The following is a 24,660-nucleotide window of genomic DNA, read 5'->3' on the forward strand; positions in this document are numbered from 1 at the left end:
AAAGAAGCAAATTTTATCAAACTTTGTCCTCCCCCATTGCAAACGCGAAGCTTGAGTATAACTGCAATAAGCAATTTAAACTTATATGCCAACCCCGTACGAAGGACGGGTACTCTGCTAGTAATTCTATATTTAATGTTAAAAAACCTCTAATTACTTAAAATTACAGTGGTTAAAATTACAAATCACTCCTCTGTTCCACACAACACTTTGGCAATAAATAATTTGGATGAAATTCGAATATGTATTAATAATCAAGATTTGCAAAGTATATTACAAAGTAGAGAAAATAACATTACCAAAAGGAGAGATCTTAGTTGATGATTTAAACCAGTTATTAGATGGCAAAATTTAAGTTATAATACATAAAATGGAGAAACAATAATTAAGACTAAAGTCAAACTTATGTTCAAAGGGCTTATTCCAAAATTAAATCAACTTTAAGGCAACAAATTAACCATTGGAGAAGGTGAGGATGTTTTCTATTATGACCACAAAGCTCCAATTACAATAGAAATTTTTGAAGGTACATATGAGGTGTTTGAGCTTGCAAAGGAAATTCAAAAGCAAATCCCGGACTTCTTACTCACAGCTAATAAGAAAACTATGAAAGTGACATTACATTCTAGCCATGTGTTTGATTTTACAAAACCTTGTTTAGGGTCTGTTTTATTGGGATTTAAAGGAGTTTCTACACCTTATGTTCCGTTCGAATCTACAAATAAAATAAACATTAATAATGTGAATAGGATTAGAGTAAAATGTAATATTGCAAATGGGTCTTATTTAAATGACAAAAAATCACACACCATACATAGCTTTTATCCAGAAACTCCTCCTGGCTACAAAATTATTGAAGTTCCAAGAAATATTATATATTTTCCTGTAAATAAGAGAAATTTAGATGTTGTCAGTATTACATTTGCCGATCAGCACGACAAGGCATTTGACTTTAATTGAGAAGAAACTACAATTACTTGTTATATAAAAAAGATATGAGAATTTATAAGAGTGGGCAGCTATTTATAAGTGTACACAATGCTAGGTTCCTAAAATCAAAAGGACTAAAGTTAAAATTTTCTATCAATAAAATGGAAGATTTTCTAGATGTTACAGGGAAATTCCAATTCGACGATAGTGTGGTTAAAATTACAAATCACTCCTCTGTTCCACACAACACTTTGGCAATAAATAATTTTGATGAAATTCGAATATGTAATAATAATCAAGATTTGCTAACTCTCCCATGTAGGAGTTATCTCTATATTAAAGGAGAAATTGAGAATCATGATTAAGGTCATTTTATAAATAATGCATTTGCGTTCTTATTTGATGAAATTAGATACGAAGTTACAGGTAAAGAAATAGACATTGTAAGAAACCCAGGAATTTCTAGTCTAATGAAAATATTGAGCTCTTACAATAAAACTACTAAATTGTCAAATGTGTCATTTTATTCTGACACGAATTTAAAAGAGTTCCATAAAGGTGGCCAATACCTTAGTATTGGTACAATAGTACGTGTTTGCCATTAGAGCTGTTAATGGGTGTATTTGAGGATTTTAATAAGGTTTTGGTAAATGTCAAACAAGAGTTGGTGTTGAAAAGATCCAAAAATGATTTAAATTGTATATTAACAACCACTAGTGCTCCAACCAGTGGCACTGCTTATACAATTCCCAAAGTTACACATAACTCAGTTCAATGGGTGATGCCACATGTGATACCATCAGATGGAGAGAAGTTATAATTACAAAAGATGTTATTGCAAAATAAAAATTTGCAAATTGCATTTAGAAGTTTAGAGCTGCATGAACTTCCATCCTATCCCAATACATGGCCAGTAAAGACGTCTTCCAGTTTGGAGAAGCCCAGGTATATTATATTTGGTTTCCAAACAGCTAGGTACAATAAAGCACGAAAAGAACTGATGAATTTGATCACTGTAAATTAAAAAATCTCAAAGTATTTCTAAACTCTGAATATTATCCTTATAGCGATTTAAATCTCGACTTTGAAAATGGAGATGTCTCTAAAGCTTATGAGATGTTTATGAGGTTTAGAGAGACTTACTACAATATTATCCCAGATCCTATGATTAGTAGGGCTGAGTTTATGAAGAAATATCCACTAATTGTAATAGATTGTTCTAGACAGAACGAAACAGCGAAGGAAGGAATTGTTGATATTAAATTAGAGATTGAAACTGCTTAAAATGTGCCAAAAAATACATCTGCATATTGTTTTATAATACAAGATAATGTGTTTGAGTACAATCCTTTGTCAAATGAGATAAATAAAATGTATATAAATATTAAAAACATTCAAAAAGAATTGGTTGACTCTGCAAATCAAATACGAGAAAAATATAGAGCTTTAAAACGTGGCAAGTTTCTAGAGGCTGAAGAGAGGTTCCAAACATTTCAACCTTTAATAGAGCCATTACAAGAATAAAAAAAAAATCACTACTATTAGCACCTGTTATAATATAAGTTACAACTCTTGTGCTTAATCTTATTCCTCTTTGCAGTATCGATGTTAGTTACTCTATTAAAAAAATAAAGGTCTTTGAATTCACTGTAGGTAGAAACGTGTATTCACTACCCGTGTCGATCCTCTGAGATAAGCCTATAAATATTGTATTAATTAGCAATAATAATTATATCATGGTGTCAGAAGTTGATTTGAGTTCAGTTATTGTGAAATTATACATAAGTTTTAAATAGCAGTAATAAAATGGTCCAGTAAAGCTGTTTAACTATTGTCGGAAAGTGGGATAGGTTATAGAGAAAACTACGGTCCCCAGATCTGTCTGAACTCACACTGGAAAACGGCGTTGGAAGGCTACGGAGCCCCGAGATAATGGTTTATGGGATTAACTGTGATCCAGAGTATGATTTGCGATGGAATCTTTAAGATATGTCGGCTATATCGTAATAATGAATATTGAAGCTATATTATGAGATGTAATACAATGAATGTAGCATTAACTCCTCCTTCAGAATTTCAGTTGACTGGTAATATCCCTGAAAATTTGACAAAATGGAAGCAGAGACTAGAACTGTATATTTCAGCAATTGGTCTGGATAAGGCCCGGTTCACACGAACGACATACCTAGCAGACTAGGCTTGGACTAGGTAAGCAGCACGACTGGGTAGCGGACCACAGGATCACACCGGTTCAGACAAACGACATGTCCACGGACTATGTGAAAACTGAAAATATCGATATCAATGCCACTCGGATCCATCACTGGTGAAGACAAAGAGAAGAATGCGAGCTGCAGCGCGACTACCCGATCGCTCGTGTGAACGTAAGGCTACATGTACTGCTACGCACGCAGTTCGACTGGGCGACTGGGTAGTTGCCACGACGGACTGGGAAGCGGGGCCCGACTCGACTAGGTTTTGGGACATCGATCAAACTCGAACACGACTACTAGTAGTAGTAGTAGTAGCTAGTCGGCGTCCTAGGCTCGTGTGAACGGCTTCATTTGATCCTGTGGTCCGATACCCAGTCGTGCTTACCTAGTGCATAATAAAGATAACGAAGACCGGAAGATAAGTATATTATTAACTTGGCTAGGAAAAAATGGAATAGATGTATTCAATAGTTTTGTTTAGAAAGATGATGAAGAAGATAAGAATAAATTTACTGATGTACTCATGAAATTAGATGAACATTCCAAGCCTAGGCCTGGCGCACACGGTCGATTTTTCGATCGGCCGATAAAAAAATCGGCCAAAAATAAATCGCCCTTGATTTATGTCTAGGCGCACACGTGGCGATTTTTTAGTCAAGAAATGGATTTTTTTAAATGGGTTTAAGCTATACTAAAATGGACTTTGTTGAATTAACCTATGTTTGTGCTCTTCTAGTTAGACCAAAGAAAAAAGAAGACAACTTAAATATTGGGTTCATCCGATAGTAAGTCAGAGACTTTTAAATCGTCAGTTTTATAAACTATACACTTTACAAGATGACAGTAAAAAGTTCTTTAAGAATATTTGTTGAAAGTTTCAGTTTTTATTATAACAGCTGTGACATTTTTTTAGCAAAGAAAACAACACAAATCAGACTGAAGTACTGAAGTCCACTGACTCCTGTGGAGAACAACAAGCGACTGGCCGATTTTTAGTCGACCGTGTGCGCGGACTGATAACAATCTGTTCGTTACAGATTTTCGGGCGACAATCGCCTCGCCTACGAATCTGTGGCAAAACCCAGATTTTAAAATCGGCGCAATTCTCGATCGCCTGTGTGCGCGCTTCCATTCAAATACATGATGCACAGATCAGTCGATGAAATAGTCGCCTCAAAATAATCGCTCGTGTGCGCCTAGCCTAAGAAAAATGTGACTTTTATGAGACACAAGTTTTTACCAGGTCCCAAGAGCCTGGAGAAACTATTGACCAATTTTTTACGGACTTGCGTAATAAAAGGAAAGATTGTGAGTTTGGTGATTTAGTTGAAGGTCTATAATGAGCCTAGCTCTGAAGGTAATCCTAGTATGCCTAGTTCAAATAATCATAGGTATGATGTGTTTGTTGGAAACATAAATAAATCTGAAGCTGATGTTAATGTCAATCCTAAAGCTGAATGTAAAGAGTGGAGAGCTCTAATTCGAGTTCGTAATAAAATTTGTATTTTAAAATTGACACGGGTGCTGATATAAATGTGATTTCCAAATCATTGCTTTATGAGTTAGGATTGAATGAAAATGTGTTGTTACCTGTCAAAGCTAATGTCACAACTTTTAGTGGTGAAAAGTTAAATGTATTGGATAAGTTCTCGACTGATTGTCAGTATCAGAATCAAACTGGTAAACTCTTCTTTTATGTAGTTGATTTTGATTGTGATTCATGTGAATATATAATTTCATTAAATTATTGTAAACCAAATTCATTTATTGTTTTTTATGATTGAATCTTGGACAATCAAGGTAAAATAAAAGAATATTTTGTAATGTGTAGACATAAAAACATATCATGTATTTATCTTTCAGTGTTATACAAAGGTTGGTATTAAATTAATTCTAAATTATTTAAATATGTTGTGTATTTTTAAACAGTATAGTCATTACATGCAACAGATGTATGATAATTTTGTAGGCTCTGATATACCATTTAATAATTTAGGATATTTGTAATGATTATTGGAAAGAAAATTATTGATTTTTAACTATAAACTAGCTGTTTGCCCGTTCTACGTACGGGAATCTTGTAGTAAGTTGACACCTTCTAACTTTCAGAACAGGAGTTGGTTTGCATATGAATATTTCCTGATATGCTGGCAAAACTATTACTGTATAGGAATACATATAAACCTTCGCAAATACAATATCTGACAGTTTCAAAGCCAAAACGAATGCTTCACAATTATATGTCACCCGATCGTGTTAGTCCATATTTTATATCTAATGATAAAAGGAATTGCTTTATAGATCTATGAGGCATAGCCCTAAGGTAGGCCTGTAATTGAAAGTTACTTTTCACACTGGTTAAAAGTAGTTAAAATACTACCTCAACCTCACTACTGCACACTTTTTCGGGTTGAAATTTTCATTAACAAAGGTGCTTAATGTTAATGCTTAAAACATCTTGTATTTTCCACGAAACACTGAGAAATAAGGACATTAATGCGTTACCAACTGACAGCATACACACACAAAATACAGAATTGAATTAGGGGATATCCTACGCTTTAACATTGCAAACAAAACAATTATTTGAAAGTTGTTATAGTGTCATCAAATGGCTAGTTGTAAATAGTAATGTGATTGTACGTAAAAATACTGCTACCACCGGTTCTAAGGAAAAGTAGCAGTACTAAAAACCAACGTTTACATTTAAGAAAATAACTATAGTACTTACGACCAATTCAAACTGTCCTTCAAATCAAACTGTATTATAGGTGTTAATCCGTTGGCTAATATATAAATAAATAAATACACAGGCCACAAAACATGTAACATGTAACGTTAACAAATAAAAAAAACGTTTGCTAAAAAAAACTTTCACTTGATGGGGTGCAGTACCGAAATTACTAGTCTCCCTTGGTTTTAATTTTCTTTTTAAGTTTTCGAAAATCAAAGTTATTTCCCAATAGCATTATTTGTAAGCAACTTTTAATGTCAACATATTAATGACAGTTTGAAGATACCACCTTTATCCAAACAAAGGTTTCTTATTTAAAAGATTACGTAAACTCTAAACGATCGGTACATATATCTAGCAAACATTCAGAGGAAATGTTACAAAAACGCACAAATCTGGGGTTTTGGACGTTTTTAGTTTTACTTCCTAGATAGGAAAAGTACCGATATCGTTGTCGAAATGTAAGTAGAAACCAAAAGTGAACAACACATTGGAAAAGCGAGTTTAGCTACATCTGTAAGTTAACCTTCTGTTACGATCACAGCAAAATCAGATAGATCTTCCAAGATTTCAGCAACATCCACGATCACCCACTGCATTAATTTGTGATTTTTTTACTTTTATGGTAAACAGATTCAATTAAAAAAAATAATGATCCAAGTACTAGAAACCCAAAATCAAGTAAAGGTGTAAAGTATATGAATTTGATTAAACATATTTGGGGTTCTAAAGGAAAAATGGAAGGATCTGGCATTAGAAAATATCAATTTTAACCAATATCCATATGAAAATAAAATTGAATACAGATAATATATTGATGATTTATAGAAATTGGAAAGTATAATCAAATATATATATATGCTGAAGGAAAAGCAGGAAATAAAAATTGTATTAATGAAAAAAGGGCTATTAAGGGTTTTATTTAAAATAAATTCTATGAATTTATTAACAAACCAGATGGTATAAAATACTTAAAATAATTTTTTCAACAATTATATCACCAATTATAGGTTCAGGATTACTAAGATTATCAAACTAGTATGAATTTATAAATAATTTACTATTTGAATTGCATGTGTGTACAGTATCTAGAACCTGGAACTAAATTTGTGTGAGTCGGTGGCTCAGTCGGTAGCGTCACGGAGCTTAGGCCCAAGGCAGCGATATCGTGGGTTAGGATCCTGGTCACTGCCGATAAAATTGATCAGTACATTTCACCACGAATACTAGAAAGATATTTTTCTTGTAATCGTGCATTTCACCTTTGTACTGTACCTTGCTTTGCTGAATACGTTCCACGCACGGGCATATGTCTATGTGGACGGGCAAATGCAAGGTTAAAAGACGCCGCCAACCTCTTAAATAAAAAAAATAATAAAGAAAAATTACAAAAGAGATTGAAAAGAGGTTATCCTGGTATAAATGATTTGGATAAATCTGCCAAAGAACATGATATATTTTATCATAAGGATACAGAGTCTAGAAATTAAATTGTGTAAGAAAAGGCTTGGAATATAGCAACATCTAGTGATCATGGTATTAGTGAAAGATAAGTAGCATTACCAACATCTAGTGCTATGTGGTTAAAAAGAAAATTTGTGTATGGGTTTAGAGGTTGGATTAAAATTTTAACCTATAGAGAAAGTACATGTAAATGTAATTGACTATCAAAAGTCTTAAATTAAATCTGCTTTTAAGAAAAATATAGATTTAACCATACAATTTTAAATTAACCAATTTAACAATGGAAATGATATATTATTGTTACAATTGAAAAAATTGAAAAACAAAAAATTAAATACTGGATTAAGACTTGAATTTTCTTATAATCAACATAAACAAATAAAAAAAGTCTTGTAATATATCAACATCTAGTGATCATGGTATTGGCGAAAGATTAGTTGCATTACCAACATCGGGTGCTATGTGGTTAAACGAAAATTAGGTATGGGTTTATAAGTTGTATTACAACTTTTTGAATAAAAGTTAAAAGAATGTCAGGGAACGCCTAGATCCGTTTTAATAGATTTTCTTTTTCATAAACTCATTAGGTTCCAAAATTGTTCGGTTTTTTACAAATATATATCGATTGTTTATAACACTGGGTGCACGCTCATTCTTCCCGTGTGTGGACGAAACGAAGGTAGCCTAGTTAATAAGGCTGCGCTGGTTAGTAAGTCGACCAGACCACACAGTAGTAGTCTACTCTAGGTTGGCGCACAAATGACTACACTGGATCGAGCAGGCATGCATGCTCAATGCTCAAACAGTGTCTTGCAGAGCAGGAGATCATTTCGAGCATGCCTGAGGCCTTGGTGCAGATGTGGTGAATGTGTATGGTCATAACTCAAATGACAAGTCAACAAAACACCATGGCCTCTGTTGGTTAGACGTCCAGAACAGGCTGCCATATAGGAAATATTCAGTATCCAGAAAATTTTTTTTATGATAAAATTTGTCAACTTATTTGTGGTGGGATTAGCATCATATTATCTTTGGACTTAACTAGCTGAGAACATCATTATCAACAAACTAAAGAAAAGGGATTTTGACAACTCTCTTTATGTCATTAATTAATATGGAGATCAGAAAATATCTAGATTTTTTTATGTTTTCAAGTCAATTTAGAAAGAAAACCATATTCGCCCCATAATGCCACATAAAAGCCAGTTCACATGATCTAATCAAGACAGTTAGTAAAATTCATCCTGATGAGGGAGTTTTTATTGGAACTTTAACTTAGCCGCATTAGAACTACATAGGAATCTGTATTGGAAATGTTCTCTGTATAGTAACACTTTATCAAACAATAATATTATGATAGAGCTAGTGTGATAAATAAAAAAAAAACACAACATTAATAGATCTGACAACAGTAATTGTTTTTTTAGCTTCAGTTAGAATGTGGAATTTGGAAATTTTCAAAGTAAAAAATAGAACAAAACTCATATTTGCCCCATAACCCTCTAAGAAAGCCTGTTCTGATCATCTGGCTAGGATGCTTTCAATTTTCATGCTAGATAAGTCTTCACTCTCTTACATCCAATCATATCAAAAGTGGAGTTTCATCAACAGTTTAGTCGCTTTTGATTTCATCCCGGGATGATAATGTTACCCATAGTATCGAGGAATTAAAGACACAATTTAGGCCTAATACTTTGTTTGTTTTTAAAGCTCTTTTCAACACATCCTGACCCATTGGATTTTGAGGTTAAATATCATACAACCCCCTGTGAAAGCATTTTCTCATGGTCCAGTAGCTAGGATGCTTTGTGTAAATCAATTATATTAGATATGTGTTCACTCTCTTATATACAATCATAATATCAAAAGTGGGGTTTTATCAACCATAGTCATTATAAATTTCATGGGATACTATTCTTTCTTATATACTACTACCCTAACCTTTCATCAGGGGAAGACACAAACAAAGTGGTGAATGGTGAATATACGTGTATATAAACATTTATTTCGTTTAAACATTTAAACGACATTTAAACATTTATAACGTGTATTTCGTAATACAATCTGAAACATCCAAAAAGCTGCATTTCATGCTAAAAATGAATCTATTAAACGGGTTCCACTTTCATAGATTTCAATGTGAAAGCGCAGTTTTGGCGAAATGTTGCACGTTACCGCTGGCGGAAATACTCGGAGTTGGACGATGGTTGGACCAGAATGGGGATGAGTTGCAGCGTTGCCACATCGAAGGCCGCGACCTTATACTAGAGCCTTATACATGTAAGAGACGGCTATGCTGGTACGCGACTTATTTGATCGTTGCGCGACGTACCCTTACCGGTACCAACAGAAAATTTTCTAATACAGTGTACCGGTAATGCACTAATGGGGGAATTTGAATCAAATATTTAAGTTCTGTAGAGAGTAAATTTAGACCCAGCTTTAGTTTTAGATTGAGAATGTACGAGGGTTGTTTTTTTTTCAACCTCCGATAGGCTATGAACAAAAGACAAGTTCATATAAAACATTAAATTTATTACCAAAAGTTTGGTCCATTTATGGTTACTTTTTGACATAATCACCAAAGAGATTGAGACATTTGCTATATCTGTGCACCAGCTTTTTAATACCCTCTTCAAGAAAAGTGGCCGCCAGTACATTCCAAAAAACAAAAAAAATTCAAAAAACAAAAAATGTCAATAAAATAAAAAAATCAATAAAACATAAAAAAAGGACTTTAAAATGTCTAGAAATTCAGAAAACAAATCAATAATGGTGAATCTGTGGTTTATTTAACCATTCTGCCAACTTGTTGAACCAGCTCATTACTGTCGTTTCAGATGACTTGGTTCAACAGTTCGACAGGATGGTTAAATAAACCACAGATTCACCATTATTGCTTTGTTTACTGAATTTCTAGAAATTTTAAAGCCCTTTTAGCGAATTTCCCATATAGGGAATAAGCTATTACCGTAGGTCTCATGGTAAGACCTAGACCCGGGACCGATTTACTTTTTCGTTTTGAGGTCCCCAGAGGCCAAAAACACCATCCGTTCAAATTCATATATATATATATATATATATATATATATATATTTATTTATTTATATATGTGTCCGTTAGCGCGATAACTCAAGCAAAATTGATCCGATTTTGATGAAATTTGGTACAAACGTGTAAACCTACATTTATTTGAACGAGTTCGCGAACCAGCGTAATCGGACCATGGGATCAGGGGTTTATGGGGGGTTTTATGGGGTAAAAATAGGTTTTTTCCATTTTTGACCCTAAAAACTTTAAATTTCTAAATTTCTTTCCTGACCATTTTGAAGAGCTTAAAAAAACAAATAATTTAGTATATTGAAGTGTTTTTGAATGTTAATTGACTACGGAGAAAATTAAAAAAATTGTAAATTTAAAATTCCCATGTTATTCTTATGGAGAATAAATAAACTGTTCTAGTTTGCTTGTTTATGGATATATTTTAATCAAATTTGGCAATTTGGTTTATTTCATACTAAGCTATCAATATTTCAATTGAAAAAACACACCTCAACATGTTCCCCGTAGCAGCAAACCTAACTACTCACTAAAATTAATGTTATTTAAATAGGAAATAAATCTGAAAATTTATAGTGAATATTTTAGTAGAAATCAAGCCGGGTAAATGGAAATTCGCTTAGTATGCAGGTTTGCTGCGACGGGGGTATTTTTATTTTTTCTTGATTTTTTTATTTTTTTTATATTTTTTGTTTTTTTGAATTTTTTTGTTTTTTGAATGTACTGGCGGCCACTTTTTTTGAAGAGGGTATTAAAAATCTGGTGCACAGATATAGCTAATGTCTAAATCTCTTTGGTGATTATGTCAAAAAGTAACCATAAATGGACCAAACTTTTGGTAATAAATTTAATGTTTTATATGAACTTGTCTTTTGTTCATAGCCTATCGGAGGTTGAAAAAAAAACAACCCTCGTATATGCTATTTATGCATGTTAAATAAGAGCTATATGTTTTAACTGAATGTTTATATTGTAATATTTTGTACTGCAATATATGAGTACAACTACACTGCTCTTACCCATTTTTTTAATTTTTGTAGTACAACAAGGATATAAAACCAGGAAACTTCCCGGACTTGACGTTTGTGGGAAACCCAAACTGAAGTTTGAAGATAAAATCATTAATGGCAGACCAGCAGAGTTAGGTAACTACTATATTACAAATTCAAATACTATAGTAATCAATTAAGGATTGCCATACAACTACTAGTTCACATACATGACATAGCAATTTATTTTAGTGGAATAACCTGACATGCCAAGAGTTCTAGTAGTTGTATCTTAGTCAATTCACCCTTACAATATGACAGGATTTCTAATATCATTTTAATTTAAAAGTATACATCTTCACACAAATTAGAAATTTTTTTTACCTAATTTAACAATGAGTTTTTATCATCGATCTCTATTATTGTTTTTATGTAACCAAACACAAATCCAATTTTAGTAAAAACATGACGTCTTAAAACTTAAAAATCTTGAAACTATAAAATATTATTGTTATTAATATTAGTTTCCTTCCATATGTTTTCATAAAACATTTAAATGTGGAAAATGGAGTTTCTTTAATATTTATAAAAATGTAACTGATTGTGTGAAAGCTCACTTATAATAGGATTTCTTTTCCTTTTTCTCTCAACTAATAAGGTTTCTTTAACAGCTAAGTAAGATTTGTATAGATTTCGAAAATAATCCAATCTGGCGTAATTGCAAGCAGAAATGTCTGAAAAATGTGTCTATGGAATAGTTTTTTTGTTCATTTTTTTGTTGGGTAGACCAAACTAGCAAATTAAAATATGTGTATCGTTCATCCTGAAACATCCTCTATAGGTTGCATAAAATTGTCATCAATATATAAGTTAACCTTGAATAATTGCCATTAGTACAGTATAAAGATTTAGTTGGCTCCACATAATAAAAACTTTCATAAACTTTTACCATGTCTCAAGAAGACAGAACTGATTTGACTGAAAAAGAAACCAAGATTAATTCTTAATACATCAAGTTACCATAGTCTAGGTAGGCATATTAAAGATTTGCCTGGTTTGGTTACACAAGGAACACTCTGACTTGAGTGACAATGTCAGTTGGAAGTGTGCTGACAATCTTATCATTGATCAATACATCTTGAAAATATTCTAGGTGCTTAACCATAGATGGCCAATAATCATGGGCGTCCATCCATATGGGCAAGAGGGAGCTCGAGCCTCCCCCCTTTGTGACCCTGACAAGGGTGACCATAGAGACTGAGAATTCCTGAAAGTTTGCGTAAACTTATTGAATCAGTAACTCTGCGGGAATTTTGAGCACTGGTGAACCTGCTGAACCTGCTTTAGTCTGCGGTCACGGTGAAATTGTGATCGTCATTTGTGGTCACGGCAAAATCGAAAAAAAATCCGAAGTCGTGAAAAATCAAGAACATGTTCCGCGGTTACGGTAAGATCGAGAACATCTTCCGCGGTCTCGGCAAAACCAAGAACATCTTCCGTGGTCATGGCAAGATCGAGAACATCTTCTGCGGTCACCTCAAGACCCAAAACCCCTTCCTCGGTCACGGAAAAATGAAGAACATCTTCCGTGGTCTCGGTATCATGGCAATATCGAGTACATCTTCCGTGGTTACGGCAAGATCAAAAACAACTTCCACGGTTGTGGTGTGGCAAAATAAAGAACATCTTCTACGGTCACAGTAATATGAAGAACATCTTGTGTGGTCACGGAAAAATGAAAACATCTTCAGTTGTCATGGTGAAATCATTAACGTTTTCCGCGATTAAGGCGCAAAATTGAGAGCACCCTCTACATGCTAAGATCGAGAACATATTCTGCAGTCAATGCGATATCATGAACATAATCCATGATCCTGGCGAAACTGTATACGTCTCCCGCAATCACGGTGAAATCAAGAGCATCTTCTTTGGTCACGGCAAATTTGATAACATCTTCAGTAGTGGCGGTGAAATCATGAACGTCTTCCGCTGTCAGTGTAAAATCGAGTACTTAGTCCGCGATCACAGTGAAATCGTTAACATCATCTCTGTAATCATGGCATAATTGAGAACATCTAAGGCATACAGTAGGCAAAATCATGAGCATCTTCCGAGGTTAAACAAATCTTGGACATCATCGTCTTCGACCGGTAAAACCAGGTTTTCTGTTGGGAAAACTGTAAAAAATAGTGAATTTTGTCCAGGAAGTTCTGCCCAAAACAACAGATTTTTTTAGATTGTGGAGTAAACCTTGGAAGTTAAACGATTCACATTATGCTAGTGGCCACAGTAGTAAGTATTTAAATTTTTTAAACGAAGCAATAACACATAAATTTACAAAGTTAATTAAGGTGTAAAAAGTGTTAAAACAAACATTTTAGATCTAAATTTTAACCATTTTTCTCAAGTACTCCTAAGACCACCATTTAAATTTTACGGGGTTTGTTCCGTACCTCAACCCCCAGTCCCCCTTATAGAAAAGTCAGATGGACGCCCATGCTAATGATGACTACACAAGGAACTCTGATATGAGCATGACAATGTCATTGGAACCGTTCTGGCAGTCTTGTCACTGGTCAATGTATCTTGACTATGTTCTAGGTGAATACCCATGAATGACCAATATTGTTTACACAAGGAACTCTAACTTGAGTGACAATGTCAGTTGGAACTGTGCTGGCACTCTTATCACTCTTCAATACACCTTGACTATGTTCTAGGTGCTTACCCTTGGATGGCCAATATTGGTTACACAATGAACTCTAACTTGAGTGACAATGTCAGTTGGAACTGTGCTGGCAGTCTTATCACTGATCAATATATCTTGACAGCTGCTCACTGTGTACATCACACTACTATTAGAAATAGAAAACCACCTTTATTTGTGTAAGTACAGAGTATTTAACCTTTTTTAGCGAATTCCCCTATAAGGAAAAAGCTATTACCATAGGAGGCACAGAAAGACCTAGACCCATGTCAAATTATTGGGGTTGGGGTTTTATATTTTAAAATATTGGAAAATCGGTTATTTCAAATTTTAACCTGTAAAACATAGACATTTTTAAAATTCCCATATTACTTGTGGGCAATAAACTGTTGTTGTTAATAGATTTTTCTTTACCAAATTTGGCAAATGTATTTATTGTATACAAGAGGTTAAGCTACCGGTACCTTGATTCTGTCGAAGTAATCCTCTAAGTCGGGAGACGGACAACGGCCCAGATCTTTGTTTGTGTTAATCCCCTGATTTATGGCCTGAGGGTTGTGGTCATCGGAGGAGGGGTGGGGAATCGAGAATTCTTAATCCCATCGGAGGAGTTAACTTTTTGTCAAAGATTTCGCTTAGAATGCGATTACTTCTTAACCGTACATCTTTTGTTAGAATTTATAATTTTATGATCAGAACTATTTTTTTGATTAGTAAACCTTCATTCGATTTTTCATTATCAGCAAGTTTAGTTAGTTTGGTTAGGTTATGACAGTTAAATTAAATTTAAATTTAACCTACAAACGATACTTTTTAACAGCGACAGTGATAGAGCTAACAATTTGCCGCAAACAGTTCGGCTATGCTTTTCATATTTCCCTTTTTTATTTCTGTGGGGTTGATGTCAATAGTATGGTAGTTCTTCTTACAAATTGACTTTAATTTAGTCAATGAGGTGTTGTAGTGTTCTCCACCTTTTACCAAAACATTGTGTATGTTCGTTTTAGATCTTTGAAACACGAAACGTTTGCATAGCGATATCTTGAAATGCCAAGATCCAGTGGGCTTAAAGACCCTCTTGGCTTCACCCAGCCAGTCTTTTACCTTACAGTCTTCATCAAAGTTTTGAATGGTTGTCCTGTTACCGATAATATCTAAGTACTCATCAGGGTTCGCAATCACTTCGTGTTTTCTTATGTCATTCTCAATTTTTCCGAAAACACGATCGGGTGGTATGAATGAGTGCCCACGAACGGGAAAGATTACTTATTGTATTTTGGTATCAGGCCACATTCTAAGCATTTTTTGTTAAACTTGATGTTGTCATTAGTTTTCAAGACTTTCAATTTTACATCTTTGTATTTATATGCAAGATATGCTTGACTAGCTTCTAACTTCATATTGTGCATTACCTTCCGGATTACTTCATGAACTGTATACAAGAGGTTAGGTTACCTTGACTCTGTCCAAGTAATCCTTTAAGTCGTCATTAGTGTGACCGGTTTCACAACATCCATAAAACCAGAAATTGGCAGCTTATCACAGTTTTGTTAATAGATTACTGTCAATCCCTATGTCTGAAGAAAACTACAACGAAGAGGTCAATACCAACATTGCAATAGCCAACGGTTACAGGAGCAATATCATCGACAAATTAGTCTTGAAACATAAGAAGAAAAATAGCCGCATGAAATCAACCTTATACAGACCGAAATACGTTTCTACTGAATTTGGCAGCTAAACCATACATTAAGCAGAAAAAATGTCTAAAAACCAAGTTATCGTCCCATTTAACTTCGAATTAACTTTCATCAGTATTAAAAGATAAGAAAACAAACCGCTGATCAAACAGAAGATTCAGGTGTATACAAACTACATTGTGACAGTTGTCCAAGATTTTATATTGGCCAAACTTCCCGCCCATTTGAAATACGCATTAAAGAACATCTCCCGAAACCATAACCTAACTCTGCCTTTGCTGAACATTTGATTAATAACAACCGTGAATACACAGATATCAACAATAATCTAGAAGTTCTACGATCCCATAAAGGAAGGGAAAGATTATTAGATACTATTGCGGAATATGAAATTTACAAGACCGGCAAAAAACACCCCTAAAATGATAAATCCTTATTTGAATCCAATATAATTTTTGAGGGAGCCTTAAACATCGACGAGATATTATCAACAGCTGATAAATAGAGGGGGGTTGGTGGGGAGAGGAAGGCACTACGTCAGTCTAGACCTTTTTGTACCCGCCGCCGTGTTTTGTCCATTCGATATAATGAAAAATAGTGGGGGTAGCTGGAAAGTATTCCGAACTTGATGGAATTTTTACATGTTGTCTGGGGGCACTCTGGGATGTATATCCTGAGTTTTCAACCTCTAGCACCCTGTGCTAACTTTAGGAGGGGCCAAAAACTTCTATATTTTCGGTATTTTTTATGTTTCTTGTGTATATGTTGTAAACTAAGCATATTTTGTATACCATTGTGCAATACAAAGTTGTAGAGCATGAAATTTGCAAAATTTTGGTTGGTAAAACATTTTTGTACACTCGATATTAACTGGAATACGGCCAAAACAAGTTTGATTTTTTTAAGCAAATTGTTGAACACGGAAGGTTTTGGCCCTATAACTATTTATTACTATCTTTGCCATGTAATTATTTTAAAAACTAATTAATATTAACATCTTGGAATACCTATTAACCCCCCCCCCCATCACCCTTCCTGCTCACACCAAACACCTTCGGTGGAAACTTGATCAAAATTGGTCCAGAACTTTTCATTAAATCTAGTGTTTTAAATCATTCAAATATTGTGAATAGGATGAGTGCACCAGTGAATGATCACCCCCTCAGTGAATTACAGTTTTGAATCAATAGCATCATAACAGGCTTTCTGTATTTCCTAGTCCATTACAAACGTGTTTAAAAGTAACTTTGGGGCATTATTAAAATTCACTCTGTGACTGATTCAAAAAAGAAAGTGTCAATCATCCTTTTGTAACACAAACAAAATTAGATGTTTCAAGCAGTTCATTTTTCAGCTTCCTACTATGGCGTCTAGCACAAACATGGTTGGTTGTTATTTGTCATGGTTCCTTAATTATTGATTGGAACTGTAATATATTACATGTAATTCACAGTTAACATGTTAAGGTACAATTCTGTACTCATTTAAAGATCAAAATCCTATTCAATTGTATATTTAAACAGCCGGTCAATTGCTGGGTCACAACTCTATATATATATATAAGGCAAAGCCCTCAATGACCGACTCACTCACTCACTCATCACTAATTCTCCCACTTCCCATTTACCTAGGAGGCTGAAATTTGGTACACTGATTCTTTAGGCATTAAATAGGAAAACTAAGTTGTTTTTTATTCTGATCGGACTCTCGAGCTCCGCCCCAGTGGCTCTGGAGTTTCCCATGTTAACCTTATGAGTACTCATATTTAAATAGAATTAATGAATCTTAACAGCTCTTAAAACATATACAGGGTGATTTGTACTCAGTGTGACAAAATTTCTTTGGTGTAAGTACAAAGTAAATGAAGTGTGATGATGCATATCAAATGTTCCAAGTCTAAAAATTAGCTTCCCAAAAAATTATTTTATGTTTTTCAAAAATAACCATGCTTTTAAACTTAATACAGCAATTTCTCAATTACCTGTATATGGATTTGAGTAGATAATGTCATTTTCGTGTTCTACATTAAATTTTGAACAAGAATAATATAAAATAACGGAGGATCAGTTGTAAAAACTCCATTGTAAATAGATTCAAAGATAAAAATTAAGATGTTTGATACAAATTTTAAAATCAATTGTCTATTACATTTTTCACACCCTGTATACAAGAAAGTGTCGGAATATGTTAAAAACTGCGCCAATTTATAAGCTTTCCAACCATATGCTACACTATTGAGGTTTAGATATTTTGTTGTTTGTTTTAGTGGTTTGAATACCAGAAAACAGGGAACTTTTTTACTGTTTTTACTGTTCAAGCTGAAACAAAAATACAACTTTTGCTTAATACCTGCCGACTTTCTATGTTTTAAATGTTAAAGACGCCATGCTTTGTAGTCTTCAAACCATTAAAGCGTACATAAGCAGACATAAACCTCAATAGTGTAGCATATATGGAAAGCTTATAAAATGGCGCAGTTTTTAACATATTTCGACACTTTCTTGTATACAGGGTGTGAAAAATGTAATAGACAATTGTTTTTAAAATTGTTATCAAACATCTTAATTTTTATCTTTGAATCTATTTACAATGGAGTTTTACATCTGATCCTCCGCCATTTTCCATTATTCTTGTTCAAAGTTTAATGTAGAACACGAAAATGACATTATCTACTCAAATCCATATACAGGTAATTGAGAAATTGCTGTATTAAGTTTAAAAGCATGGTTATTTTTTAAAAACATAAAATAATTTTTTGGGACGATAATTTTGAGACTTGGAACATTTGATATGCATCATCACACTTCATTTACTTTGTACTTACATCAAAAAAATTTTGTCACACTGAGTACAAATCACCCTGTATTTACGCTTATACTGTTACTCACAAGACGGTAAATATACAAAACAGATGGTAAGTGGTGATCGATTTCGATTGGACACTCCAATCATCATCATCAGACCCAATTAGTCCAGGACCTGACTAGGGTTCTGTGTGCATGTCGTGTATAGAGAATTTTGCTTTTGCATTTCAATATAGGTGTCTTAGGAAGTGTTTTCCACTCGGGTGTCAAGTTCGCACCTGGTACGTTTTCGAGCTATGACGTCATCAACATGGCGGCCATTGATTTTTTTAAATCGTATATTTCGCAAACTATTTGTCGGATCGGAATGATTTTTTTTTGTTTGAAAGATAATTTTAAATGCTACGTTAAAATTGGTGTTTTTATGAGATTTATCTAGTTTCTTGACGTAATCTTTTGAGTAAAACATATCGAATTTGGTATTTTTGTAAAGATTTTTAAACGTTCTACAACTTTTTTCATTGGTGGTTTTTGATAAATTGTATCAATAAAATGTTACAAGCAAAAATAACACAAAAATATTTAAAAATACAGGTTTTTGCATAATTACGAAGAATGTACTAAACATACAACAAATGTGTAAATGTAAAACAGGTAGCATTTAAAATTATCTTTCAAACAAAAAAAAAATCATTCCGATCCGACAAATAGTTTGCGAAATATACGATTTAAAAAAATCAATGGCCGCCATTTTGATGACGTCATAGCTCGAAAACGTACCAGGTGCGAACTTGACACCCGAGTGGAAAACACTTCCTAAGACACATATATTGAAATGCAAAAGCAAAATTCTCTATACACGACATGCACACAGAACCCTAGTCAGGTCCTGGACTAAATAGGCGAATGATAGATTCGAATAGATTCAGTATAAGCGTAAATATATGTTTTAAGTGTTATAAGACGTTTCTTTTATTTACTTTCCGTAAATTTAATAACACGTACAATGCTGATCAAGAAGTTATTCTTAACAGCTGTTTCAATTAAATAAGTAGGTTCTGTTCTATGATGTTCAATAGCATTAAAGTTACAAGGATTATCAACAGGGTGCAGCACTATTATTTTTTTGTTTATTTATGACAACAGCTAATTTGCAACCAAAAGGTAAGTGAGCGTAGCGAACGAACTTCAACCTGGAGGCGAGTTAGCGTAGCGAACGAACTTCAACCAGGACGTGATTGAGCCATGCGAACGAGCTCACTTATGAAGTAAAACGGGGCAAAGCCCGCGGGTACAGCTAGTTAGGGTATAAACAGTGAATGGCCGCTTCGGTCATTAACTGGATTTAGGTCAATTTTCTTTATTGATATTGATGACAATGTTTTCTTATGGAGTAAGCAATTGTTAGGAAATACAAAATTTCATCGGAAATTATGAGTATACACTATAACCAAAGTTTGAATGCGAGTTAAATCTTACGGTCATTTCCTAGATAAAAAATGATCTTTCACTAGAACCTATATTTTAACGACCCTGATATTTTAATTTTTTACTTTACTTTTTTCTATACGAAATCTTATTCGGTGAAAAGGAGGAGGTGTAATACAACAATTGTTATATAATATGCAGCCATTCACTGGTGCGATGATTTATGTGCAAAAAATTGAATCTTTCGACTCCTTTTTTGAACATAATACATAAAGTTGTATCATCGGGAAGTACATTGAAATATGGGCAATACATTTCAACGATTTCGTACAATGTAGCTTAGTAGTATATTTTCCCATGTCGTTTACAAGTAGAAAATCGACCTTAAACGGTCATTCACTGGTGCACTCACCCTTCTATATCGAATGTAAACAATGTCAATTTTTGCTTTTCCACTGCTATTATGTAGAGAAAGTATATTGATTCTTAAAATAAAAACATTTTAGCGAATTACCTATATGGGCAATAAGTTATTACTGTAGTACACATGGTAAGACCTGGACCCGGGACCAATTAACTTTTTCGTTTTAAAGGTCCCTAGAGCCAAAAACACCAACCAGCATGATCGGACCTTGGGAACGGGGTTGATATAAGGGGTTTTATGGAGCAAAAATTGGTTTTTCTCATTTTGACCCTTAAAACAAACAAATTAGCAATTTATTTCCAAACTATTTTGTAGAGCTTAAAAAACAAATAATTTAGTGTATTGAAGCGTTATTATGCGAATAATGGTTACGGAGAAAATATAAAAAATATAAATTTAAAATCCCCATGTTATGTTTATGGAGATTAAGTAAACTGATGTTGTTTTCTTGTTTATGAGCATATTTTCAGCACTAAACTATTAAAATTTAACAAAAATCTTTTTTACCGTCCCTGTTGCAGCAAACCTAGAGTACTCGTTAAAATATTGCTATTTAAATAGGGAATAAATTCGAAATTTTTAAGGAAAATTAGGCAAATGGAAATTTACTTTGCCTGCAGGTTTGCTGTGGTTGGGGTATTTGTATTTACATTTTGGGATTTCTTTCGTCCAAATTGTTTTTACATAATTTATTGTGTCTGTATATTTGCAGCGATTTAATGAGAACTTCTGGACCAACTTCCGAACCTTTCCGTTTCAACAATTTGCTTACATAAAAAAATAAATCAATCTTTGTTCGGCCGTATCTCAGTTAATATCGAGTCAACAAAATTGTTTTACCAACCAAAATTTAGCATATTTTATGCTCTACAACTTTGTGATGCACAATGGTACACAAAATATGCTTAATTTACAACATATACACAAAAAACATAAAAAATACCGAAAATTTTGAAGTTTTCCGCCTCTCCTAAAGTTAGCACAGGGTGCTAGAGGTTGAAAACTCAGGATATACATCCCAGAGTACCCCCAGACAACATGTAAAAATTTCATCAAGTTCGGAATATTTTCCAGGTAAAAAGTGTATATCTACTGGACTAGTTGTAATTAGTTGTATTGCGATGCATTTTATCGTTTTATGTTTGTGTACGTGTTATGTGTTACGCGTTTTTCAAGACTCATGACGACCTCCTAGGAGCGAGTGTACGTCCAGCTTGACAATGATGACATCATAGACATCGAAACCAGTCGCACTAATGACGACTTAAGGATTAGGCTACTTGGACAGAATCAAGGTAACTTAACGTCTTGTATACAATTCATGAAGTAATCCGGAAGGCAATACACAAGATGAAAATGTATTTAATTTATCCTCCACCGATTAACTGATTTTTCGTCAATCCTTTAAACCGATCCTAGGTAACTTGTCCTACTTTTTTATCCTCTACCAATAAAAAAAAAACACATTTCCCTTTCCCAAACCCTCGTACTTAAATCTAAAACCCATTCAGACAAATTGAAATTCACTTAGTCTGCAGGTTTGCTGGTCGAGGCTATTTTACTGACAGTTATCAATTTATCAATGGTAATTTTGTTCAATCAACCCCTTACCTTACCTTACCCCAACTAATGTAAAAAGCCTTACAAATCAGCCGATTGTATGAAGCTTTCGGAGGAGACTTTATGTTTAATACCGGGAGACCATCATGCTTTGCTCGAATTCAATAAAACATTTATTAAATAATTTTTAACGTTTATTAAATAAGTAGCCTATTCAATTGAAACTTTTGCAAACATTCTCATTTCCCAGTAGCATTCGGATAATTTTGTTATTTATCTTTCCAGTTTCAGCATTAAGTGTAGCAAGGATAGTACGGTACCTATAAGATTTTCGAATATTGTCCACTTGCAATGTGGGTGCATAAGCTAATGCTTATTCAATAATATCTCTCATCCGCTGACATAGCGACTTTTTTGGTTTGAGGAATTTCAGACCTCACTCTGCTGACGTTCTTCCAAACGTCGAGCAGCGATTGGTCGTCTCTTCTACTCAAAATGATCAACCTGTTAGTTGTTCATCATATGTCTGTGATCATATTGCTCGGCCATAAGACCTGAAATTATTTCACTATTTTAATTCTTCGATGCGTGACTTGAGCCGAGGTTCTGAGACATTTGGTGAGATGTATGAGCTGGTTAGATCTGGTTCGGTTGTAGAGGAAGTGGTAAAATTTGGTTCTCAATGATTGATTGTAGCTTCTTTCCCTTGCAGATTCTGTAACTATTTTAGCTTTGGAAGTTTTCCGCGTTTCATTTAAAATCTTGAATAATTGCAATGTTTCATGGCTTAATTACCTTGAAACATTTAACACTAATATTATGTACTAGCTGTAACCCGTGGGCTTTGCCCCGTTTAACTTCTTAATTTTCAAGATGATCTCGTTCGCATGGCTCAATCACGTCCTGGTTGAAGTTCGTTCGCTACGCTCACTCACCTTTAGGTTGGAGCTCGGTTGCTACGCTCACTCACCTTTAGGTTGGAGCTCGTTCGCTGCGCTCACTTGCCTTCAGGTTAGCTCGTTCGCTACGCAAACTCGCCTCCAGGTTGAAGTTCGTTCGCTACGCTCACTCACCTTTTGGTTGCAAATTAGCTGTTGTCATAAATGTAAAAGAAATAATAGTGCTGCACCCTGTTGGTAATCCTTGTAACTTTAATGCTATTGAACATCATAGAACAGAACCAACTTGTCTAATTGAGCGGAGCGAAGCTCTTATACGTCGACTCTTATGCATTTCGTAATACGCAAACTCCTCCTAGACGACTGAATCAATCGTTTTCAAATTTTGCATGGTGATAAAGACCATACCGGTGAGTGCCAACATCTATATGGCGTTAAAAAAGTCTCTCAGGAATCCACCCCACTGGGTCGCAAAGTTTCAATGTTATCCTTATGGAAGCAGTATTTGACACATAAACAAAGACATATGATCAGCTGTTGACTTTTGAATGCCGTAGATAAAGAAATAGCTGATAGCATTATTCCACAGATATTAGAACAGAAACGGTATGGATCATAAATATATAATCAAATTACGACACTAGCTTGGGGTCACGGAAGTGGTGAAGGAAGTAGTAAAGGTGAGCAGTCTGGAGTGTGGAAACTGTTTATGACGATTAGATAAAGGTATCTGAATTCCTAAAATTCAATGGAAAGGGGGGAAAACAGGTCCGCGACGTAGAACGTGGTGAAGGAAGTAGTCAAGGTGAGCTGTCCGAAGTTTATGACGATTAGATTAAGGTATCTGCAAGCCTAAAATGCTATAGGAGGGGAAGGAAACAGGTCCGCGACGTAGGAAGTGCCGAAGTAGTGAAGTAAGTAGTAAAGGCAAGATGTCCGGACTGTGGGAACTGTTTATGACCAATATATTAAGGTATTTTCAATCCTATGATGCTATGGGAAGGGAGGAAAACAGGTCCGTGAAGTAGGAAGTGGTGAAGGAAGTAGTAAAGGCGAGTTGTTCGGAGTGTGGGATCTGTTTATGACCAATAGATTTAGGCCAGGCGCACACAGGCGATTTTGAGTCGCGCAACAGTTGCCCGACTAAAATTTTCAACATTGATTTAAATTGGAGTGCGCACACGGAGGAAACAGTCTGGGGACAGTCGCGCAACTGTTGCAACCGATGTTCCCGGACCCAATTTGCCACTTGCCAGCGACTGCTCTGCGACTGAATTGTTGCGGGACTGTCGCTCCAGGTTTGGTATCCATTGAAACAAGTGTAGATGCGCACACATGCAACTAAATAGTCGCTGTGTCGCTCAGTCTCACCCCAGGAGTTCAACTACTCGTGGCCAGAACTGTCACTACTGTTTGCTCTCTTGTTGTGTGAAGATTTTAGAAAATTACAAGTATGAGTGTGCGTGATGAGGATGTCGAACAATTAATTGATGAAGTTGAGAAGATGCCGACTATATTTAAAGTCATTGAAACTGTCCTTTCACAAGTCGCTCACTAAATATGGGATGAACCCAGTATCTTTCCCAGTTCTTTTTCTTTCGCGGGCGAAACTTCAGCAACAAAGCACATACTACGGCTGTATCATTGAAATCCATTCGGAACGCTGTAACGAATGTATTTCCAACACGTCTCAAGACTAGATCCGCGACTAAAAAGTTGCCTGTGTTCGCACTCCAGCTCAACTGTCG

At 34.6% G+C, this 24,660-nt stretch overlaps 1 protein-coding gene across 2 annotated transcripts in view; it reads left to right on the forward strand.

Moving 5' to 3' along the window:
* LOC128984411 (venom protease-like) overlaps positions 1–24,660 on the forward strand; it is a 56,750-nt gene that overhangs the window by 14,017 nt on the left and 18,073 nt on the right. For both annotated transcript variants that reach the window (XM_054403731.1, XM_054403737.1), the window contains exons 3-4: positions 11,442–11,546; positions 14,111–14,276. In XM_054403731.1, coding sequence (XP_054259706.1) covers positions 11,442–11,546; positions 14,111–14,276 — 271 coding nt within the window. The remainder of the gene's footprint in view (positions 1–11,441; positions 11,547–14,110; positions 14,277–24,660) is intronic.

This window comes from Macrosteles quadrilineatus, unplaced genomic scaffold (genome assembly GCF_028750875.1).
Source record: "Macrosteles quadrilineatus isolate MER2022 unplaced genomic scaffold, UCM_ALF_1.0 Scaffold_1__1_contigs__length_201487025, whole genome shotgun sequence".
NCBI classification, from domain to species: Eukaryota; Metazoa; Arthropoda; class Insecta; order Hemiptera; family Cicadellidae; genus Macrosteles; species Macrosteles quadrilineatus.